Source organism: Papio anubis, chromosome 12 (assembly GCF_008728515.1).
Source record: "Papio anubis isolate 15944 chromosome 12, Panubis1.0, whole genome shotgun sequence".
NCBI lineage: Eukaryota > Metazoa > Chordata > Mammalia > Primates > Cercopithecidae > Papio > Papio anubis.
The window spans coordinates 117,233,692-117,254,593 of record NC_044987.1 but is presented as its reverse complement, the minus strand read 5'-3'; the positions used below and the strand labels follow the sequence as shown (position 1 = coordinate 117,254,593).

Below are 20,902 nucleotides of genomic sequence, written 5' to 3'. Positions count from 1 at the left end.
ACCAGTTTTATTTACCAAAGATTCATGTGAATTTGAAAAGCATTTGTACTTAATTTATAAGTACTAATTTATTTAAAATTCAATTTGGTAGCATGTTACACACATGGTGGGGAAAGGAACAACGTGATGTGTCAGTCAGGATAGGTCAACTGTGGTAACAAACAGCCCTCAAATCTCAGTGACTGAACACCACACAGCTCTGCTTCTGGCTCACACAAAATCCTTGCAGATGGTCTTGGTTAGGCATCCCTTCTCCTTGTGGTAACACAGGGATCCTGGCTCCCTCCTTGTGATGCTGTTATCTTCATCCTGCAGCTTCCTAGGTCACCATGGTAGCAGAGGAGAGTGTGGGGAAGGCGTACCAGCTGTTTCACCTCCTCGGCCCTACAGGGGTGTGTATTACTTCTGTTGATGCCTTAGTCCATTCAGATGGTGGGCACGTAGACTTCCATGTGGTGATTCAGGGACCCAGGCTTCTTGGGACTAGTAACTCTGCCAGCCTTCTTCCCTTAGATCCTTTGCCACTAGTTAGACATAGAGAGGACAGAGAGGACCTCCCAGGAGAGAGAAGTGACCTAATTAAGGAGTCACATGGTCCCAGCCACTGCAGGAGGGTGGGGGGCTAGGAAATGTGGTCTTCTGGTGTGCCTAGGAAGAAGAAATGCATTCAGAGAGTGGAAGTACTGAGTCTCTGCCAGGAGGGGTGGCAGTGTTCACGAGGGGATGGAACCCACACTAGGGACGGGGAGAGGTGCAGGATGGAGGCAAGAAAGTGTCAAGGCCAGTGAATGGAGGGTCGAGAGGGGCTGGGAAATCGTAGTCAGAGAGGGTCCTGGAGGAGAGGCCTAAGCTCAAAGGTCAGGAGCTGGTGGACCCCAAGTGGGATGCTTAAAACACATTTCAGAGCTGGGGCTATTTCTAGCGGTGAGAAAGTACAGGGCATGGTGAGAGGCCTCAGCAGAGAAGATGTCGGTGAAGGTGGCAAGCTAACAGAGGCCAGGTGCTGCATAGGTCATGCAGGTAGAATGCTGAAGTCACACAGAGTGATGGTAGAAGCCTGGAGAGAAATGGGGTTTTAATTTTTTTAATACTGTGGCCGTGTGTTTCTTTGAACACTCAGTTCCAGGCTCTTTGTAACTATTCACTCATTTAATCCCGTAACAACCTCATGCAGTAGGTACTGGTATTGTCCCCATTTTATGGGCAGGGTACAGAGGCACAGGGAGAATAATCACCTGCCCAGGGTCAAATAGTCAACAACTGGTGGGGCTGGGATTATAACTCAAGCAGCAGGACCCCATTAGGCTACCTCTGGAATCTTCAGGCCATTTGTTCACAATTCATTTATTCATTCCTCCGAACAGTCATTGAGCATTTGCAACGTGCAGGCCCTGAAGGAGGACGGGGCCTGAGGGGTCCGTAGATGCAGGAGGCAAGGACAGGAGAGGACAGCATCAGCCCAAGGACACGGACTTTGGGAGAGGACTGGGAAGGGGTCCTTGGCCCGGCCTGGAAGCCTTGCTTGGTCGGATTAGTCAATCCTGCCTCCGGGGCGGGGGTAGGGACCACAGGCATCCCAGGCAGCAATCTAGCCAGGGAACCTTGGCTTTATCACAGGCTACTGGTGGCCAAGGGTTTCCCTCTCCACCCACCACCCCCATCCACGTGGCGCCGTAGCCTGGGTAGTTTATTGTTATTAGCATGGTAAATATAAATTCTAATCGCAAAAGCAGCTTCAGTAAACTACGTCCTACGAAAATTGTAATCCCGTTAACCCTGCACCCGCCCCAACTTTGCCAGGTCCCAAGTAGAGGGTTGGGGAGGGACTTGTAGGGCAGGGAGGCCCCGCAGTCGGAGGCAGTCAGGCTGCGCCGCTCCAGAGGCCCCAGGACGGAGGCAGGAATGGGGGTCCTGGGATCCCTCGCCGCCAACCCCACCCCTCGCGCGAGGCCCCACCCGCTGTTCTCCTGGGAGTTCCGCCCACCCCGCAGGCCCCGCCCCTGCCCGCCCCTTCCGAGGCCCCCTCCTTCCGGCGCAGCTCTCGCCAGGAGGGGCCGGAGGGAAGCCAGAATGCAGTTGGTCCGGATTCCTACTCCGCCGGCAGCCGCTGGCCTTGGAATTCGGCCCGGCAGTGGCGCTGCGGGAGAAGGGTCCGGCCTTCGCTTCCCTGGACCCAGCGGATCTCCCAAGGCCGCCCCTCCTCCCCGCTGCCGCTCATCCCCCTCTGCCTTCTTAGATGGCATTCTGAGAAGCTTGAGGGCCCGGCCAAGGTCACACGGACGGGCTGCCAGCGGGGCTCCACCGATCGCTGGTAGCTTCCACAAGCTGGTGTGGGGATGGGGGCTCCCAGCTCCCCTGTCAGTCACTCAAAGGGGGTGCCGACAGTACCGGGGGCCCTAAGGGGCCTCTTGACATTCAGGCCTGGAAGGCACGTGCCCTTGGGAGGGGAGGATGGAGGATGAGTACGCCCACGACCGGCCACGACATCCTGCGTAAGCAGAGCCGCTGTCCTGACTGTGCCCCTGTGCCTCTGCTTACCCATCTGTACAAGGGGTCCCCTGCAGAAGGGAGGGCCAGCCCAAAGCTACCAGGCAAAAGTCCAGCCTGCAGGGCCTAGGGCTGACTGAGGGGAGAGGGGCCCTGTGCACCCGGCAGAGGGGGTGCAGTGCCTGAACCCAGGTTGCCCAACTCCTAGCCCAGAAGTGTCATCCCCACAGTGTAACCTGCATGATGACTGGGGCCTTTTTAAAAACTGTATTTATTTTGTTTGTTTGTTTGAGACAGAGTTTGGCTCTTTTGCCCAGGCTGGCGTAAAGTGGCGCAATCTTGGCTCACCGCAACCTCTGCCCTCCAGGTTCAAGTGATCCTCCTGCCTCAGCCTGTTAAATAGTTAGGATTATAGATGCCCGCCACTATGCCCAGCTAAGTTTTGTATTTTTAGTAGAGATGGGGTTTCGCCATGTTGGCCAGGCTGGTCTCAAACTCCTGACCTCAGGTGATCCACCTGCCTCGGCCTCCCAAAGTGCTAGGATTACAGGTGTCAGCCACCGCGCCACAATTTTGCATTTATTGTGCCAAAAATTGCATTTAGGGATTCATTTGTGTTACAAATGTAAAGCAAGCTTAGAGCACAAAACCTCAAAGTGAGTTTTCACCAAACTTGGAAAGAGAGCTTAGATTGCCTGACTTAAGACTGGGCACGGTGGCTCATGCCTGTAATCCCAGCACTTTGGGAAGCTGAGGTGGGCAGATATCGAGACCAGCCTGGCCAACATGGCAAAACCTCATCTCTACTAAAAATACAAAAATTAGCCGGGTGTGGTGGTGCATGCCTGTAGTCCCAGCTACTTGGGAGACTGAGGCAGGCCAATAGCTTAAACCCATGAGGCAGAGGCTTCAGTGAGCTGAGATTGTGCCACTGCACTCCAGCCTGGGCAATGAGAGAGGCCTTGTCTCAGAAAAAAAAAAAAAAAATTGCCTGACTTAAAATATAGGCTATGTGGACACAGGAAACGCACTCTGAGGGGCCCAGGGAGTCATCTCCAGTAGAGGGACGGTCACTAGGTCATTGCCAGGGTCTACTATAGCGGCGCCAGGAGGGATTCATGTGCCCCAAGGGCCTCAGATTTAGATGTATCTGAATAAGGATAATCAGATTAGCACAGAGATGTGTTGTCAGGCCTGAAAGATGTTTGTCACACTGTACCACTTAAGGTACTCTACAAACCATTATTATTATTATTATTGACAGTATCTCACTCTGTCATCCAGGCTGCAGTACAGTGGCTCAATCATGTCTCTACAGCCTCAATGCCCTGGGCTCAAGTGATCCTCCTGCCTCAGCTTCCCCAGTAGCTTGGACAGGTGTCACTATGCTTGGCTCCATTACTATTTTAAATTAATCCCTCTATTGCCTTGAGAATAGCAAAATTATCTTGACTGGGACTTTTGCATGTGTGTTAAAAGCATTGATTTGTTCAACTTAAGTATTTCAAATATGCCCCAGTGTGGTAACGCTGTCGAGATCTTTCTTTTCTTTTCTTTCTCTTTCTTTCCTTTCTTCCTCTCTCCGTCCCTCCTTTCTTTTCTTTCTTTCTCTTTTTCTTTCTCTCTCTCTCTCTTTCTTTTCCCTCCCTCCTTCCCTCCCTCCCTCCCTTCCTTCCTTCTTTTGACAGAGTTTTGCTCCTGACCTCAGGTGATCTGCCTGCCTCAGCCTCCCAAAGTGCTGGGATTACAGGTGTGAGCCACCGTGCCCTGCCTAGATGTTTCTTAATTTTTGAATGTACCAGGAGCTTCAAAGAATGGAAAACTCTCCAGGCCCTGTTAGACCAGCCAGAGCTCCTGCAGGCTTTGCGCTTCCACTGGCACTTAGGATGAATGGGTGTTTGCTGCTCTCTGCCAGACTCTGGGAATCCAGCTAACAATAAGCAGAAAAGCATAGATACCCTTTGTGGGGCCTTGGCTCTACACCCAGCTCTTTCTTTGCTGGTTTCAGCGAATCTCCCCAACAGCCCTGTAGAGTAGGATTCCATTTGGGAATGAGGAAAGTGGCTTAGAAAGGTAGATGCTCTGGGCCGGGTGCGGTGGCTCACGCCTGTAATCCCAGCACTTTGGGAGGCCGAGGTGGGTGGATCACGAGGTTAGGAGATCGAGACCATCCTGGCTAACATGGTGAAACCCCATCTCTACTAAAAATACAAAAAGAAAATTAGCTGGGCGTGGTGGTGGGCGCCTCTAGTCCCAGCTACTCGGGGGGCTGAGCCGGGAGAATGGCATGAACTCAGGAGGCGGAGCTTGCAGTGAGCTGAGATCATGCCACTGCATTCCAGCCTGGGCGACAGAGCAACACTCCATCTCAAAAAAAAAAAAAAGGTAGATGCTCTGTCCAAGATCACACCTGGGTGGCAGTGTGACCTCTAAAGATCGATTTTGTGTGTGTGTGTGTGTGTGTGTGTGAGATGGAGTCTTGCTTTTATTGCCCAGGCTGGAGTGCAGTGGCATGATCTCGGCTCACTGCAACCTCCACCTCCTGGGTTCAAGCGATTCTCCTTCCTCAGCCTCCCGAGCAGCTGGAACTATAGGCATGTGCCACCATGCCTGGCTAATTTTTGTATTTTCAGTAGAGACAGGGTTTCACTGTGTTGGCCAGGATGGTCTTGAACTCCTGACCCAGGTGAGCCACCCACCTCAGCCTCTCAAAGTGCTGGGATTAGAGGTGTGAGCCACTGCACCTGGCCAGATTTTTTACCCATAATATTATACTCAAAATCCCTGCAAATGAGGACAGGAGGAATGCCTGCCCCACCCACCAGATATATGGGTATTCTAGTCACCTGCTTTCTCTGAGCCCTCTGGGCCCTAGACTCTGGCTGTGGGTGCTGAGGCGGAATGTATGGTAGAAGGGTCAGTCTAACTCAGACCACACTTGGGCTCAGAGACCTCCAGAAAGTTGCTGGACCTACATAGCCTTTCACTGAGAGAGCTTCCTGGGCTGGGGCCACGCTCAACACTCAGGGAAGGCCCAGCTCCATGTCACTCTGCTGGCTGGCACTGCAACCCAATCTTCAACATGGAGGATTGCAGCCGGGTGGCCTCTGTGCTCTCATCAATATTTTAAGGCTCAGAACTGGAGTAGGGGTGCTTGGTCCTGGGTGTGACCTGGGAGGGGGTGTGAGCACCGCTTTGCCAGGGCTCTGCTTCTCCAGCGCGTGAGGGAATCCCCACTGTGCCAAATGTCTAGTGCTTCCTGGGCCAGAGGTGCTCATGTGCAGAAGGACAAGTCTTCCTGGATGGGGTCCTGGGTGGAGTCCTAGGTCCTGCTGGCCTTTAACGAACGGTTTTACCCCTGTGAAGCTCCCTTGCCACCTGGGAGATGAAGTGCTAATTACACTCACCTCACTGCTGCTTAGGGAAGTTCAAAGATGCTGCACACAGCGTCTTTGAAAGGGCTCCAAGCCTGCTCCTACCAGGTGCTTGACAGCAGGTTCCCCCATCCTGGGGGGAGTCAGACTCACAAAGCTCTTTCTCAGAACAGGCCTTGGAGTTGGTGGCAGGGCTGAGGTCTGTGGGTGGACCCCGAGGAACCCATCAGCAGGAAATTCAAAGAGTGGACGGGAACTTCCTAATTTTTCCTCTTTCCCTCCTGAGGCCCATCACCCACCCTCTGAGTCTGCTCTCAGAATTCAGCATCAATCACAGAGCTTTTGGAGAATTGTTTTAATGTTATCCTAGAGGAAAAGATTCTGTAATTGGAACAACCTCTCCTTAGGACCAGTGCCTGCCATAGCAAATTTCTCTCAAAGTCTTGTCTACTTGTGCGCAGACATTGACATTTTGGTTATCAGAGTGTTTGAATTGTTTTTGTTTAAAATTATTTTTATTTTTTTAGACAGCCTCTGTTGCCCAGGCTGGAGAGCAGAGGCGTGATCATGGCTCACTGCAGCCTTGAATTCCTGGGTTCAAGGGATCCTCCCACCTCAGGCTCCTAAGTAGCTGGGACTCCAGGCACATGCCACTATGCCTGGTCAATTATTTTATTTTTTGTAGAGACAGGGTCTCACTGCTTGCCCAAGCTGGTCTTGAACTCCAGGCCTCAAGCAAACCTCCCACCTTGGCCTCCCAAAGTGCTGGGATTACAGGCATAAGCCACCGCACCGGCCCAAATTCTTTTCTTATACGACACTGTCTTCCCAACCTGTGAACTGCTACAAGTGTATGCATTATTCATCTCTGAAAACCAACCGCTGGCAGAGGCAACACCAGGCAATGCACTGCATGCAACAAAACAGGTGCTTCTTACATCCTATGCATTTTGCATACATTCTGTCATTCAGTCCTGGGTGCTCGGGGTATTATAATTGGTTATCAGAGTGTTGCAATTATTTTTGTTTTATAGTTGAGGAAACTGAGGCTCAGCCCAAAGTCATAAGCTAATAATTGCTGAGCCAGGAGCTCACCGATTTGTTCATTCAGCAAATAGGGTCTCACTCTTTCACTCAGGCTTGAGTGCAGTGGGTGCCTTGACCTCCCAGGCTCAAGTGATCCTCCTGGCTGAGTCTCCCAAGTAGTTGAACAAGTGTAAGCCACCATGCCCTGTTAATTTTTTTTTCATTTTTACTTTTTGAGACAGAGTCTTACATTGGCCGGGTTGGTCTCAAACTCCTGGCCCAAGTGATACTCCTGCCTTGGCCTCCCAAAGTGCTGGGATTACAGCCGAAGCCACGGTGCCTGGCCTTGAGGCAACCTCTTCCTCCCACAGGGAACTGTGATCCCATAAAAATGTCTTAGGGTTTTCCTAACACAAGCCAGCAGATGCCAGAAAGAGTTATTTCAAATTATAGAGGTCCACTCCTTACTTTAGTGTCCCTTCCTCCTGGCCAGATTTCTGGCATTCCTTTGAGTTTACCAGACTGGTGCCAGGAGACAGTGGGACAAAGGGCTTGTCACCTGGGCAGGCCATTGGCATGGCCCCACCTCCCTGTGAGCTGGTATTTTTAGAGAAAGTCCTTGGCTCCTTTATCCAAATGGCCTCCCCAGATTGAAGCCCTTGGCTTCTCAGCCTTTCAAATATCCAGTGGGACTCCCACCTTGCCTGGCCTCCGTCCCAGGGGCCTTGGCCTCTCCTACCTCCCTGCAGGTCAACTTCCAGGCCTATCGCCACAGCAGCCTCACAAAAGTCCCCTTTCATTTTTATCCCTAAATAAGACCATGTTGTGTGGAGCAAGTTCAACCAAGTACACATTCTAAAAGATTTTTGCTTCTGGTGGAAGACTGTGAACTCCCTACATAGAAGCCATTTCCTGTGCATCAGGCACTGGATTTCCTAAGCCCCTGGCAGCCCTGTTGAAACCTCCTGTTTCAGCTCATGTCCCATAAAATGGGATCCATAATTTTTATATTTATCAGCACCTCACTTCCAGGAAGGACGGCAGCAGTGAGGGACATGGGACAGTGCGTGGCAAACGGTAGCAGGGGCCCCTGCCCCCCTACCGCGGCAAAGGTGCGTTAGTCACTGTCACAAGGCTGTTTCCTGCGGGGGATGGGGAGGCAGGGGACAGCGTCCACAACGCCAGCAGCCCCGTGGCACGCACCTTTGGCCTGTGCTCTGGGCAGTTGCGGCGGCCCCGTGGCGGGGATGATGCCCCTCCCTCGCCAGTCCCTGAGCCTCCAGCCCTGAACTTCTAGGCCCGAGCATCCTCAGTACCACGGACAGGGAAACTGAGGCTGCTGGAGGCGTGCAGACGGCTGGGTCCCGGTAGCACGCATGCAGCCCGGCCCAGCCTGGCCCACCGTGTGGCCTCGAGCCCGTCGCCTCCTCCCTCCTTCGGGCCTCGGTTTCTTAGTAATTCCTCGGGCTCCGCGAGGCGAGGACGCGCCTCTCACAGCGCTGGGAAATGTTACAAAATCAGAGCCACTGAGCCCCAGGAGGAGGCTGCTCGCCCAAGGTCACGCGGAGAGGGCAGTTGTCTCCAGACACGTTTCCTGCCTGCCCCTGCCAGGCCCGGCCTCTGATGTCACGGGGCTTCCGAGGGGTCCAAGGAAACTTTCAGCTCCCAAAGCCAACCCCGAGGTCCTCCGAGGCTCAGAAGCTTTACCTGCTCGGCCCAGTCCGGCTCCGTCCCACCCCGGAGCCGCTCTCCCGGCGCGCCCCCGCGCCTCGCTCCCCTCTCCCCTTTTCCTGCGACCGGGGGCGCCCCCTTGACGCCCCGCCCCCTCCGCCCAGGCCCTGCTCCCGGAGGTCGCAGCGCCCCAGGTTGGGGGCGGCGCCGCAGCCAATGGGGAGGCGGCGTGGCGAGGGCGGCGGCGGTTATGCCGCGCCGAGGCGGCGGACGGCGGCCAATCAGTGGCGAGCGCGAGGGCGGGCTGTGACGCTGCCGGCGCTCCTCGTGCGGCGGCGGCAGAGGAGCGAGAGCAGCGGGCAGCAGCACATCCCCGCGCAACAGTCGCCACAGCCGCCACAGCCGCCGCAACCGCTACAGCCGCCGCCGCCGCCCCGCGCGCCCAACTGCCGCGGCCCGCCGCCCCCCGTCCCCCTCCCGGCCGGCCTGCCAGCCCGTCAGAGAGCGGCGAGCGGCCTCCCGCCCGGCCCCCTGAGGCAGGCGCCCGGCCGGACCCTGAGCCTCGTCCTCTCGCGCTGCGGCCGCCCGCGCGTCCTCGGCCGCCTGTCGGGCATGAAAACCAAGTTCTGCACCGGGGGCGAGGCGGAGCCCTCGCCGCTCGGGCTGCTGCTGAGCTGCGGCAGCGGCAGCGCGGCCCCGGCGCCCGGCGTGGGGCAGCAGCGCGACGCCGCCAGCGACCTCGAGTCCAAGCAGCTGGGCGGCCAACAGCCGCCACTCGCGCTGTCCCCCGCGCCGCCGCTGCCGCTGCCCCAGCCCCCGCCGCCGCAGCCGCCGGCAGACGAGCAGCCCGAGCCCCGGACGCGGCGCAGGGCCTATCTGTGGTGCAAGGAGTTCCTGCCCGGCGCCTGGCGGGGCCTCCGCGAGGACGAGTTCCACATCAGTGTGATCAGGTCGGTGGCGCCGGGGCTGGGGGCCGCGGGCCAGTCAGGTGACGCGGGGCGGGGTCCGGGCGGGGGCCGTGGGCCGGGGCCGGGGACCGCAGCCGGCGAAAGCACTCCTTTTCCCAGCCCTCGGGAAATCCAAGGGAAGCGGGTCCGCGGCCGCCGCAGGCCGTCCACAGGCAGGCTTTTGTAAAAACGTCGGTTTCATGCGAAAACGGGTCTACTCTAGGAGAACAATACCGTTCCATCACGAAGTGCGTGTGGTCCTGACGCTTAAGATAGGTCTAGAAAGTCTTTGCGGTTTAGGGCCTTGAAGGAAGATGTGGTGGCTGGCTTTAAAAACACAAATCACTTTTTAACTTTTTTCTGCTAGTTTCTCGAGTTCGCGATTTGATGTCTTTTCCCCTCTCAAAGAGTCATTTGTTAGTGGAGGAGTAGCATTTTCTCATCCCCTAAGAGGCTGTTGAGACATCACTATAGCTGTGTTACTAGACAAAGGTGGGAGGCGTGGCTCCTAAATTAAGAGTAAGGTACAAATATTTTTTCCTTTTTTTTTTTTTTCTTTTTGAGAAGGAGTTTCGCTCTTGGTCCCCAGGCTGGAGTGCAGTGGCGCGATCTCGGCTCACTGCAACCACGGCCTCCCGGGTTCAAGCGATTCTCCTTGCCTCAGCCTCCCTAGTCGCTGGGATTACAGACACCCGCCACCACGCCCGGCTGATTTTGTATTTTTAGTAGAGACAGGGTTTCTCATGTTGGTCTGACTGATCTCAAACTCCGGACCCCAGGTAATCCACCCGCTTCGGCCTCTCAAAGTGGGATTACAGGCGTGAGCCACCGCGCTCGGCCATTTTTTCCTTTTTTTAAACTTGAAAATATTTAATCTTAAATTTGAATTACAGAAGTACGCGTGCAGGTATTCAGACTTAACAGAAGTCTGACCTTCTTTCATCAGTCTGCTCCCAAGAGATGGGCCTTTAACAATGTGTTCCTGGGCCGGGCGCGGTGGCTCATGCCTGTAATCCCAGCACTTTGGGAGGCCGAGGCGGGCGGATCAGGAGGTCAGGAGATCGAGACCATCCTGTCTAACACGGTGAAAACCCGTCTCTACTAAAAATACAAAAAATGAGCCGGGGTGGTGGCGGGCGCCTGTAGTCCCAACTACTTGGGAGGCTGAGGCAGGAGAATGGCATGAACCTGGGAGGCAGAGCTTGCAGTGATCTGAGATCGCACCACTGCACTCCAGCCTGGGCAACAGAGACTCCATCTCAAAAAAAAAACCATTGTGTTCCCGGCCAGGCACGGTGGCTCACGCCTGTAATCCACTTTGGGAGGCCGAGGCAGGAGGATCACTTGAGGCCAGGGGTTTGAGACCAGCCTGGCCAACATAGTGAAACCCTATCTCTAGTAAAAATACAAAGATTAGCCGGGCATAGTGGCGCACACCTGTAGTCCCAGCTATTGGGAGGCTGAGGCAGGAGAATCGCTTGAGCTCGGGAGGTGGAGGTTGCAGTGAGCCGAGATCATGCCACTGCACTCCAGCCTGGGTGACAGAGTAAGACTCTGTCTCAAAAAAAAAAAAAATGTATTCCATCATTTTTTGCCAATTTTCTTTTAATTGGCTGACCAGGTTGTGTGCAGTATCTAGAAATTTGCTGGCTGGCTGCCACCAGTAATCCCCAATCCAGTTTTGGTCATTTGATTCCTTTTCTGTGCCCACTGTCTTTCACCAGAGCCACTAATGCAGCAAAATTAACTCTTTGAGCTTCACTTTCTCTTTGTGTTTCAGCCCCTCTGACTGCCTATGACCTAAGAGTGAGAGTTAAAAGGTAGTTGGTAAGGAAGCAGAGAAAAGAAAACCAAAGCTGTTTAGATAATCCCTGAATTGCTTAATGGCACTTAAAAAAATTCAGCTCTCTCTAAGGTTTACTTTAATTCGCTTTTAGTTAGTCCTGAAAATTCTCAACTAGAAGGGCGATCATTCTAGGCCATGTACTCACCAGTCTGTGAAGTGAAAAACCTGGAGAAGTGACTTGCCTGAGGTCAGTGGGTGTTTACTGCCTTCAAAGCCTGAACTGCCAGGTCTCTGGTGTCCCCCTCTCCTGCACCAGTGCTCTAGCCTGCGGCCTGTGAAAATGTTTGGACACCCTAGATCCAGCCTTAAGACATTTTCATGGCCTTCTCCAGGGAGAGTCACTCAGCAGTTAAGCTTTTGCATTTTGCTCAAACCATTTATTAGGAAAGCATTGAGGATGTCTTGTTTCTTTTCTCCAGGAGTTAGCAGTCTTGGAAAACAAAGCTTTCCTTTTGGATTGGATGACCTTTTTACATAATGTTGCAAGAGTACACTGTCTCAGTCCTGTCTGTGTTCTGGAAGAGAATGTAGTTATGGAATAAGTTTAATAAGGAGAAACAAAGGTGATTTAGGACATGGGAAAGTGGGTGATGTCTAGCTTTAAAAAAAGACAAGGGCATTTGGAGGTGGGGAGAAGGAGAGGAATTCTCCTGAATGAAATTCAGTGATTCTCCATAGGCAGTTGCAGTTATTATGGCTCCAGCTATCAGATTTTACTGACATTTCCCAATCTGATTCTGGTTTTTTGGTTTTTTTTTTTGGAGACAGAGTTTCACTCTATTGCACAAGCTGGAGTGCAGTGGTGTGATCATGGCTCACTTCAGCCTCGACTTCCCAGGCTCTGGTGATCCTCCCACCTCAGCCTCCCAAGTAGCTGGGACTACAGACACACACCACCATTACTTGCTAATTTTTGTATTTTTGTAGAATTGGGGTTTCGCCGTGTTACCCAGGCTGGTTTTGAACTCCTGAGCTCAAGCAGTCCTGCGTCAGCCTCCCAAAGTGCCAGGATTATAGACGTGAGCCACCACACCTGGCCCCAATCTGTTTCTGGAGCTCCCTGTTTCACTGAGTGCCAGTGCATCTGCAGGAGTTTATCAGACTTCACCACCTCAACTCAGTGCATTCAGCCTATTCCAAATTTAACCCTTTGGCTCCTCCCCACCCAGGAACGTGCTTCTGCTTTCTCTCTGCGTTCTGTGTTTGTAACAGCAGCCTGGCCAGAGCCCCAGGATCATTTCTAACTCTGCATTCCCCTAGAAATCCCTCCTCTGCACGCAGTAGTAACTCAAACCTGATGAGCTACTTTTGTATCCCCACCTTCTGTCTGCTCCCTTTGCTGTCCTTGCTTAGACACTATAACAGTAGGCACTTTAGGATCTTCTTGCATTTTGTGTGTTCCTTCTAATCCATTCTATATCGTGTTGCTATGGATTTCTCAAATACTGGAAAATAAAATCCAGACTTGTTTGCATGGTCTAAGCTTGAGCCCTGGCTTACCTTTTTATTTTTTATTTTTAAATTTATTTTTTGAGATGGAGTCTTGCTCTGTCACCCAGGCTGGTGCGATCTTGGCTCACTGCAACCTCCACCTTCTGGGTTCAAGCGATTCTCGTGCCTCAGCCTCCCGAGTAGCTGGGATTACAGATGCACCACCACATCCGGCTAATTTTTGTATTTTGGGTAGAGATGGGGTTTCACTGTATTGGCCAGGCTGGTCTTGAACTCCTGACCTCAGGTGTTCCACCTTCCTTGGCCTCCCAAAGTGCTGGGATTACAGGTGTGAGCCACCACACCCTGCCTGACCTAACTTTTTAGACTGATTCTTTTTGTTATTACTGTTTTAAAATCACTCCTTCTCCCGGACCACAGCAGCTAACATTGAGCTAGTTACACTGGAGCCTGCATTTTCTGAATGAGCTTTGTGTTTTCAGTTACCAGGCCTTTCTTGGCCCCTACCCTCTGCTTGGCAGCCTTTCCCCTGGTGTCTGCTTTTAAAATTCCTCTTTCAAGACTTAACTCAGAGAGAACCAGACATAATGAATTTCTTTCCCCTCTGTGTCTCCTCTTTAGCACTTTGTACATGCAGGCCTTGTTATCACAACCCTTAACACATTTGTGTGTTTATTCATTCCATTCTCTTGTTAGATTGAATTCCTAGAGGGCATTTCATGTTCATCTTTGTATCTCCAGCACTAGAATAGTGCCTGGCACACCAGCACTGGATAAGTGTAGAAACTGTCATTTTTAGCTTAAATTGGCCTCTTTGCTGTGTGATGAACGGAGGTCCTTGTCTGAGTCTCTCCAACTATGAGTGGTATAGGGAAAAATAAAAATTGTCCTAACATGAGAATTGTTGTTAATGAACTGACCACTTAGAAAATTTGTTCATTTCCAGGCATCACAGCTTAATACTAACTCTGTCCCTCTCTGTGTAATCAATAGTATGTTATTATTTTCTTTCTTTCTTTCTTTCTTTCTTTCTTTCTTTCTTTTCTTTCTTTTCTTTCTTTTCTTTCTTTTCTTTCTTTTCTTTCTTTTCTTTCTTTCGACAGTCTTGCTCTCTAGCCTAGGCTGGAGTGCAGTGGTGTGATCTTGACTCACTGCAACTTTTGCCTCCCGGGTTCAAGTGATTCTCATGCCTCAGCCTCCTGAGTCTCGCCCTGTTGCCCAGGCTGGAGCACAATGGCGTGATCTCAGCTCACTGCAACCTCTGCCTCCCAGGTTCAAGCGATTCTCCTGCCTCAGCCTCCCGAGTAGCTGGGATTACAGGCGTGTGCCCTGTCCGGCTAATTTTTTTTTTTTTTTAATCTTTAGTAGAGAGAAAGTTTCACCATGCCAGGCTGGTCTTGAACTCCTGACCTCATGGTCCACCTGCTTCAGCCTCCCAAAGTGCTGGGATTACAAGCATGAGCCACCATGCCTGGCCACCTGGCTAATTTTTGTATTTTTTGGTAGATGTGGGATTTGACCATGTTGCCCAGGCTGGTGTAGAACTCCTGGGCTCAGGTGATCCTCCTGCCTCCTCCCAAAGCCCTGGGATTACAGGCGTAAGCCACTGTGCCCAGCTTAGAGTTTGTTATTTTCATTGCTGATTGATAAGGTCACAGCAGTTGTGAAATGAAGTTTAAAGTCTTGTGTGGGATACAAGATTTCGTGAAGTTCAGTGAATGAAATGTTGGAGAACTGTCAAAGTTTCACACACATCTTTTGACATTACGTTCCACAGACCCACTAATGGTGAAAAGAAAACCATTGATAAGGATGATACCTTGGACCCTGCAAAATAGAATCATATCAAAAGATGGAGAGAGTCCCACGAAAAGACTGGCCAAGTCCTCAGATATTGTTGTAAAATTATGCAGTAAAACTCACATAGGAAGTTAATTGTGTCTTACGGTGCCGTCATAATGTTTTTGGAAAAATTGTGTCCAGACTCCCTACTTTTCATTTTAAATGTTTGCTTTTTAATTTAAACATAAATATGTAGTTGTACTTATAACCTAAATTATGTTACATTTAAGAACAGAAATAATTTTCAGTTTCATTTTTCAAGATACAATTTTATTTACACTTGTTTTTACTGGAAAGTTTTGTTCCTTGAGTGACTGGCTTGCAGACTTTCTTTTTCTTTCTTCCTCTTTAAACTAATACACTTTATTTTTTAGAGCAGTTTGTATTTGTTTGTTTAGAAATGCGGGGTTTCACTGTGTTACCCAGGCTGGTCTTGAACTCTTGGGCTCAAGCAGTCCCTCCTGCCTCAGCCACCTGAGTAGGTGGGATTACAAGTGTGTGCCACTGTGCCCAGTTTTAGAGCAGTTTTAGGTTCACAGCAAAATTGAGCAGAAAGTACAGAGAGTTCCCATATAACCCCCTGTCTGCACACAGGCACTGCCTTCCCCTTTCTCAGCTTCCCCCACCAGAATGGTACATTTGTTACAACTGAGGAACCTGCATTGACATATTAGCACTCAGAGTCCATAACACACTACATCCTATTCTTGCTGTTGTACATTCTATGGTTTTTGGCCACCATATAATGACTTGTATCCACCATTTTACTGATGCTGCTTTACATGATGAAGTTACTTCAACAGGGTTATGCCCTGATAAACCATCATAAATTGAAATGCGTTTAATACATCGAATCTACTGAACAGCATATCTTAGCCTAGCCTACCTTTAATTTGCCAGAACACTTACACATTAGCTTACAGTTGGGCAAAATAATCTAACAGAAAGTCTGTTTTTATAATAAAGTGTTAAATATCTCATGTAATTTATTGATTATTTTACTGAAAATGAAAAATAAAATGGTTGTATGTATACTCGAAGTACGATTTCTTCCAAATACATATCACCTTGGCACCATTGTATAGTCGAAAAATCATAAGTTAAGCCATCATAAGTTGGAGACCATCTGTACTATCATACAGAATAGTTTCACTGCCCTAGAAATCCTCTACTTAATGTCTGTTTAACCCTCTTTCCCTCCTAACCCCAGCCAATCACTGATTCTTTTACAGTCTCCATAGGTTTGCCTTTTCCAGAATGTCATAGAATTGGAATAATATAGTATGTAGTCTTTTCAGTTTGGCTTTTTTCACTTGATAATATGCATTGAGTTTCCCGGTATCTTGTCTTGTCTTTTCTTCTTCTTCTTTTTCTTTTTTTCTTTTTTTTTTTTTTTGAGACCGAGTCCTGCTCTGTTGCCCAGGCTGGAGTGCAATGGTGTGATCTTGGCTCACTGCAACCTCCGCCTCCTGGGTTCAAGCAATTATTCTGCCTCAGCCTCCCGAGTAGCTGGGATTACAGGCATGTGCCACCCCACCTGGCTAAATTTTTTGTATTTTTAGTAGAGATGGGTTTTCACCATGTTGGCCAGGCTGGTCTCGAACTCCTGACCTTGTCATCTGCCCACCTTGGCCTCCGAAAATGTTGGGATTACAGGCGTGAGCCACCGCGCGCAGCCTCCCTGTGTCTTTTCATGGCTTGATAACTAACTTCTTTTTAATACTGGGTAGTTGTCTGTCATCTGGATATACCATAGTTTATCCATTCACCTACTGAAGGACATGCGGGTTACTTCAAGGTTTTGGCAATTATGAATAAAGCTGCTCTAAACATTCATGTGTAGATTTTCAGTTCATTTGGGTAAATACCGAGGAGCATGATTGCTGGTCATATGGTGAGAGTTACCTTTAGTTTTGTAACGAACTGCCAAACTGTCTTTCAGAGTGGCTGTAACATTTTGCATTCCTATCAGCAGTGAATGAGATTTCCTGTTATTCCATGTCCTCACTAGCATTTGGTGGTGTCAGCATTCTGGAGTTTGGTCATTCTGGTAGGCGTATAATGGTCTCTCATTTTCTTTTTCTTTTCTTTTCTTTTTTTTTTTTTTTTTTTTTGAGATGGAGTTTCACTCTTGTTGCCCAGGCTGGAGTGCAATGGTGCAATCTCGGCTTGCTGCAACCTCCACTTCCCAGATTCAAGTGATTCTCCTGTTTCAGCCTCCTGGGTAGCTGAAATTACAGGCGCCTGACACTACGCCTGGCTAATTTTTGGTATTTTTAGTAGAGATGGGGTTTCACCATGTTGGCCAGGCTGGTCTTGAACTCCTGACCTCAGGTGATCCACCTGCCTCAGCCTACCAAAGTCCTGGCATTACAGACGTGAGCCACCGTGCCCGGCTCTTTTTTGTTTTTGTTTTGAGATAGAGTCTTGCTCTATTGCCCAGGTTGGAGTGCAGTGGTGTGATCTCAGCTTACTGCAACCTCCCGAGTTCAAGCGATTCTCTGCCTCAGCCTTCTGAATAGCTGGCATTACAGGCGCCTGCCACCACACCTAATTTTTTGTGTTTTTAGTAGAGATGGGTTTTCACTGTGTTGGCCAGGCTGGTCTCAAACTCCTGACCCAGGTGATCCACCCACCTCAGCCTCCCAAAGTGCTGGGATTACAGGCGTGAACCACCGTGCCTGGTCAGGTATCTCATTTTAATTTGCAACTTTCTTTTTTTTTTTTTGAGATGGAGTCTTGCTCTGCCACCCAGGCTGGAGTGCAGTGGTGTGATCTCCGCTCACTGCAAGCTCTGCCTCCCAGGTTCACGCCATTCTCCTGCCTCAGCCTCCTGAGTAGCTGGGACTACAGGTGCCTGCCACCACACCTGGCTAACTTTTTGTAAGTTTAGTAGAGACGGGGTTTCACCGTGTTAGTCAGGATGGTCTTGATCTCCTGACCTCGTAATCCTCCCACCTCGGCCTCCCAAAGTGCTGGGATTAGAGGCGTGAACCACGTGCCAGGCCCCTGCCACACCTTCTTGAGTGGAAAGGAATGTTTTCCTATTCTTGAGTTTTAAGAATTCTTTATATATTTTTGTTAACAGTCCTTTATCAGATGTGTCTTTTTCAAATATTTTTACCTTGTGACTTTTCATTCTCTTGATGGTATTTTTTGCAAAGCAGTTTTTAATTTTAGTGAAGTCTGGTCTATCAATTATTCTTTCATGGATCATGCTTTTGATGCTGTATCTAAAAGTAATCTGGCTGGGCAGTGGCTCATGCCTATAATTCCAGCACTTTGGGAGGCCAAGATGGGTGGATCACCTGAGGTCAGGAGTTCGAGAGCAGCCTGGCCCATGGTGAAACTCTGTCTCTACTAGAAATACAAAAAAATTAGTCCGGTGTAGTGGTGGACACTTGTAATGCCAGCTACTTGGGAGGCTGAGGGAGGAGGAATTGCTTGAACCCAGGAGGCAGAGGTTGCAGTGAGCCGGGATTGCAGCACTGCACTCCAGCCTGAGCGACAAGAGTGAGACTCTGTCTCAAAAAAAGTAAATAAATAAATAAAAGCAATCACTATACCTAAGGTCATCTAGATTTTCTTCTATGTTATCATCTAGAAGTTATCTAATTTTGCATTTTATATTTAGGTTTATGATCCATTTTGATTTAATTTTTGTGAAGTGTAATGTCTGTCTAGATTTTTTTTTGCATGTGGAAGTCCAGTTGTTCCAGGACCATTTGTTGAAACAACAAATGGTTTGTTGTAAAAGACATTTGTTACATTGTATCGCCTTTACTCCTTTGTCAAAGATCTGTTGACTATGTGAATGTTTTTCTGTGCTCTCTAGTCTGTTCCATTGATCCATTTGTCCTTTCTTTTGCCTATACCACATTGTTTTAATTAATGTAGCTTTTTTTTTTTTTTGATACTTGAGACGGAGTCTTCCTCTGTTGCCCCCGCTGGTGTGGTGTGGCGGCGCGATCTCGGCTCACTGCAAGCTCCGCCTCCCGGGTTCACGCCATTCTCCTGCCTCAGCCTCCCGAGTAGCTGGGACTACAGGCTAATTTTTTAGCCCGGCTAATTTTTTGTATTTTTAGTAGAGACGGGGTTTCACCGTGGTCTCGATCTCGTGAGCTTGTGATCCGCCCGCCTCGGCCTCCCAAAGTGCTGGGATTACAGGCGTGAGCCACCGCGCCCGGCCTAATGTAGCTTTTTAATTTTTATTTTTTGAGATAGTGTCTTGGCTGGAGTACAATGGCATGATCTCGGCTCACTGCAACCTCTCTCTCCCGGGTTCATGTGATTCTCATGCCTCAGCCTCCTGAGTAACTGGGATTACAGGTGTGTGCCACCACACCTGGCTCATTTTGTGTTTTTTTTTTTTTTTTTCTTGAGATAGAGTTTTACTTTTGTTGCCCAGGCTGGAGTGCAATGGCACGATCTTGGCTCTCTGCAACCTCTGCTTCCCAGGTTCAAGCAATTCTGCCTCTACTTCCCTAGTAGCTGGGATTACAGGTGCCTACCACCACGCCCAGCTAATTTTTGTATTTTTGGTAGAGACAGGGTTTCATCCTGTTGGCCAGGCTAGTCTTGAACTCCTGACCTCAGGTAATCTGCCCACCTTGGCCTCCCAAAGTGCTGGAATTACAGGCGTGAGCCACCGCGCCTGGCATAATTAATGTAGCTTTATGATGATTCTTGAAGTTGAGTAGTGTCAGTCCTCTGAATTTATTCTTCATTGGCTATTCTAGGTCTTTTGCCTCTCCTTATAAACTTTATTATTATTATCATTATTTTTTTTTGAGAGGGAGTCTCATTCTGTTACCCAGGCTGGAATGCAGTGGCGCAGTCCCAGCCAACTGCAACCTCTGCCTCCTGGATTCAAGTGATTCTCCTGCCTCAGCCTCCCGAGTAGCTCGGATTGTAGGCGCCCGCCACTACACCCAGCTAATTTTTTATTTTTTAGTAGAAACAGGATTTCACCATGTTCGCCAGGCTGGTCTTGGAACTCCTGACCTCAAGTGATCTGCCCACCTTGGCCTCCCAAATTGCTGGGGTTACAGGCGTGAGCCACTGTGCCTGGCCTCCCTATACATTTTAGAATCAATTCGTTGGTATTCACAAAATAACTTGCTGGGGTTTTCATTGGGATTACATTAAATCTACAGATCAAGTTGGGAAGAACCGACGTCTTGATAACATTGAGTCTTCCTACCTATGAACATGGAATATCTCTCCCTTTGTTTAGTTCTTCTTTGATATCTTTCATCAGAGTTTTATAGTTTTCCTCAAGTAGAGCTTATACACATTTTGTTAGATTTATATATATCATTTTGGGGGTGCTCATATAAATGGTAATGTGCTTTTAATTTCAAATTTCACTTGTTTGTCACTGGTATATAGGAAACTGATTGACTTTTATGTATTAACCTTGTATTTTGCAGTCCTGCTATATAATCTCTTATTCCAGCAATTTTTTTGTCACTTCTTTCTGATTTTCTACATAGACAATCGTATCATCTACACAGTTTTCTTTCTCTCTTCCTAATCTGTATCCTTTTAATTTCCTTTTCTTATTAGTTAGGACTTTGTATGATGTTGAAATAAGTGGTGAGAGAGAACATTGTTACCTTGTTCCTGTTTTTCGTGGAAAAGCTGTGACTTTCTCATCAAGTATGATGTTAGCTATAGGTTTTTTATAGATGTTCTTTATCAAGTTGAGGAAGTTCCTCTCTATTCTTCATTTTCTGAGAATTTATTATTTACCATGAATGGGTGTTGGATTTTGTCAGATAATTTTTCTCCATCTGTTGATATGATCATGTGATTTTTCTTCTTTAGCCTGTTGATGTGGTAGATTATATTAATTGATTTTATTTTTTATTTTGAGACAGAATCTCACTCTGTCACCCATGCTGCAGTGCAGTGGTGTGACCTCGGCTCACTGCAACCTCCACTCCCTGGGTTCAAGCAATTCTTGTGCCTCAGCCACCTGAGTAGCTGGGATTACAGGTGTGCACCACCACATTCAGCTAATTTTCGTATTTTTAGTAGAGACGGGGTTTTACCATGTTGGCCAGGCTGGTCTCGAACTCCTGACCTCAAGTGGTCCACCTGCCTTGGCCCCCCCTCCAAGTGCTGGGATTACAGGCACGAGCCACCACATCCAACCTACTGTTGATTTTTGAATGTTTAACCTATAGTCCTGTGGTGAGGTCTCAGTCTTTTGGTGAGCCTGTGCACCTAGACTGTGAACTTTACCCATTTTT

General features: G+C 49.3%; 1 protein-coding gene across 6 annotated transcripts in view; it reads left to right on the top strand.

The window, feature by feature from the left end:
- Positions 1–9,066: 9,066 nt before the first annotated feature.
- The window catches only part of CHKA (choline kinase alpha), a 73,093-nt gene continuing 61,257 nt past the window's right edge, over positions 9,067–20,902 (top strand). For 2 of the 6 annotated variants that reach the window (XM_031653767.1, XM_031653768.1), the window contains exon 1: positions 9,104–9,508. In XM_031653767.1, coding sequence (XP_031509627.1) covers positions 9,171–9,508 — 338 coding nt within the window. In that variant the 5' untranslated portion in view covers positions 9,104–9,170. Of the gene's footprint in view, positions 9,509–20,902 lie in introns of all 6 variants that reach the window. The other 4 variants (XM_017948192.3, XM_009185486.4, XM_003909446.5 and 1 more) reach the window with 4 other exon arrangements.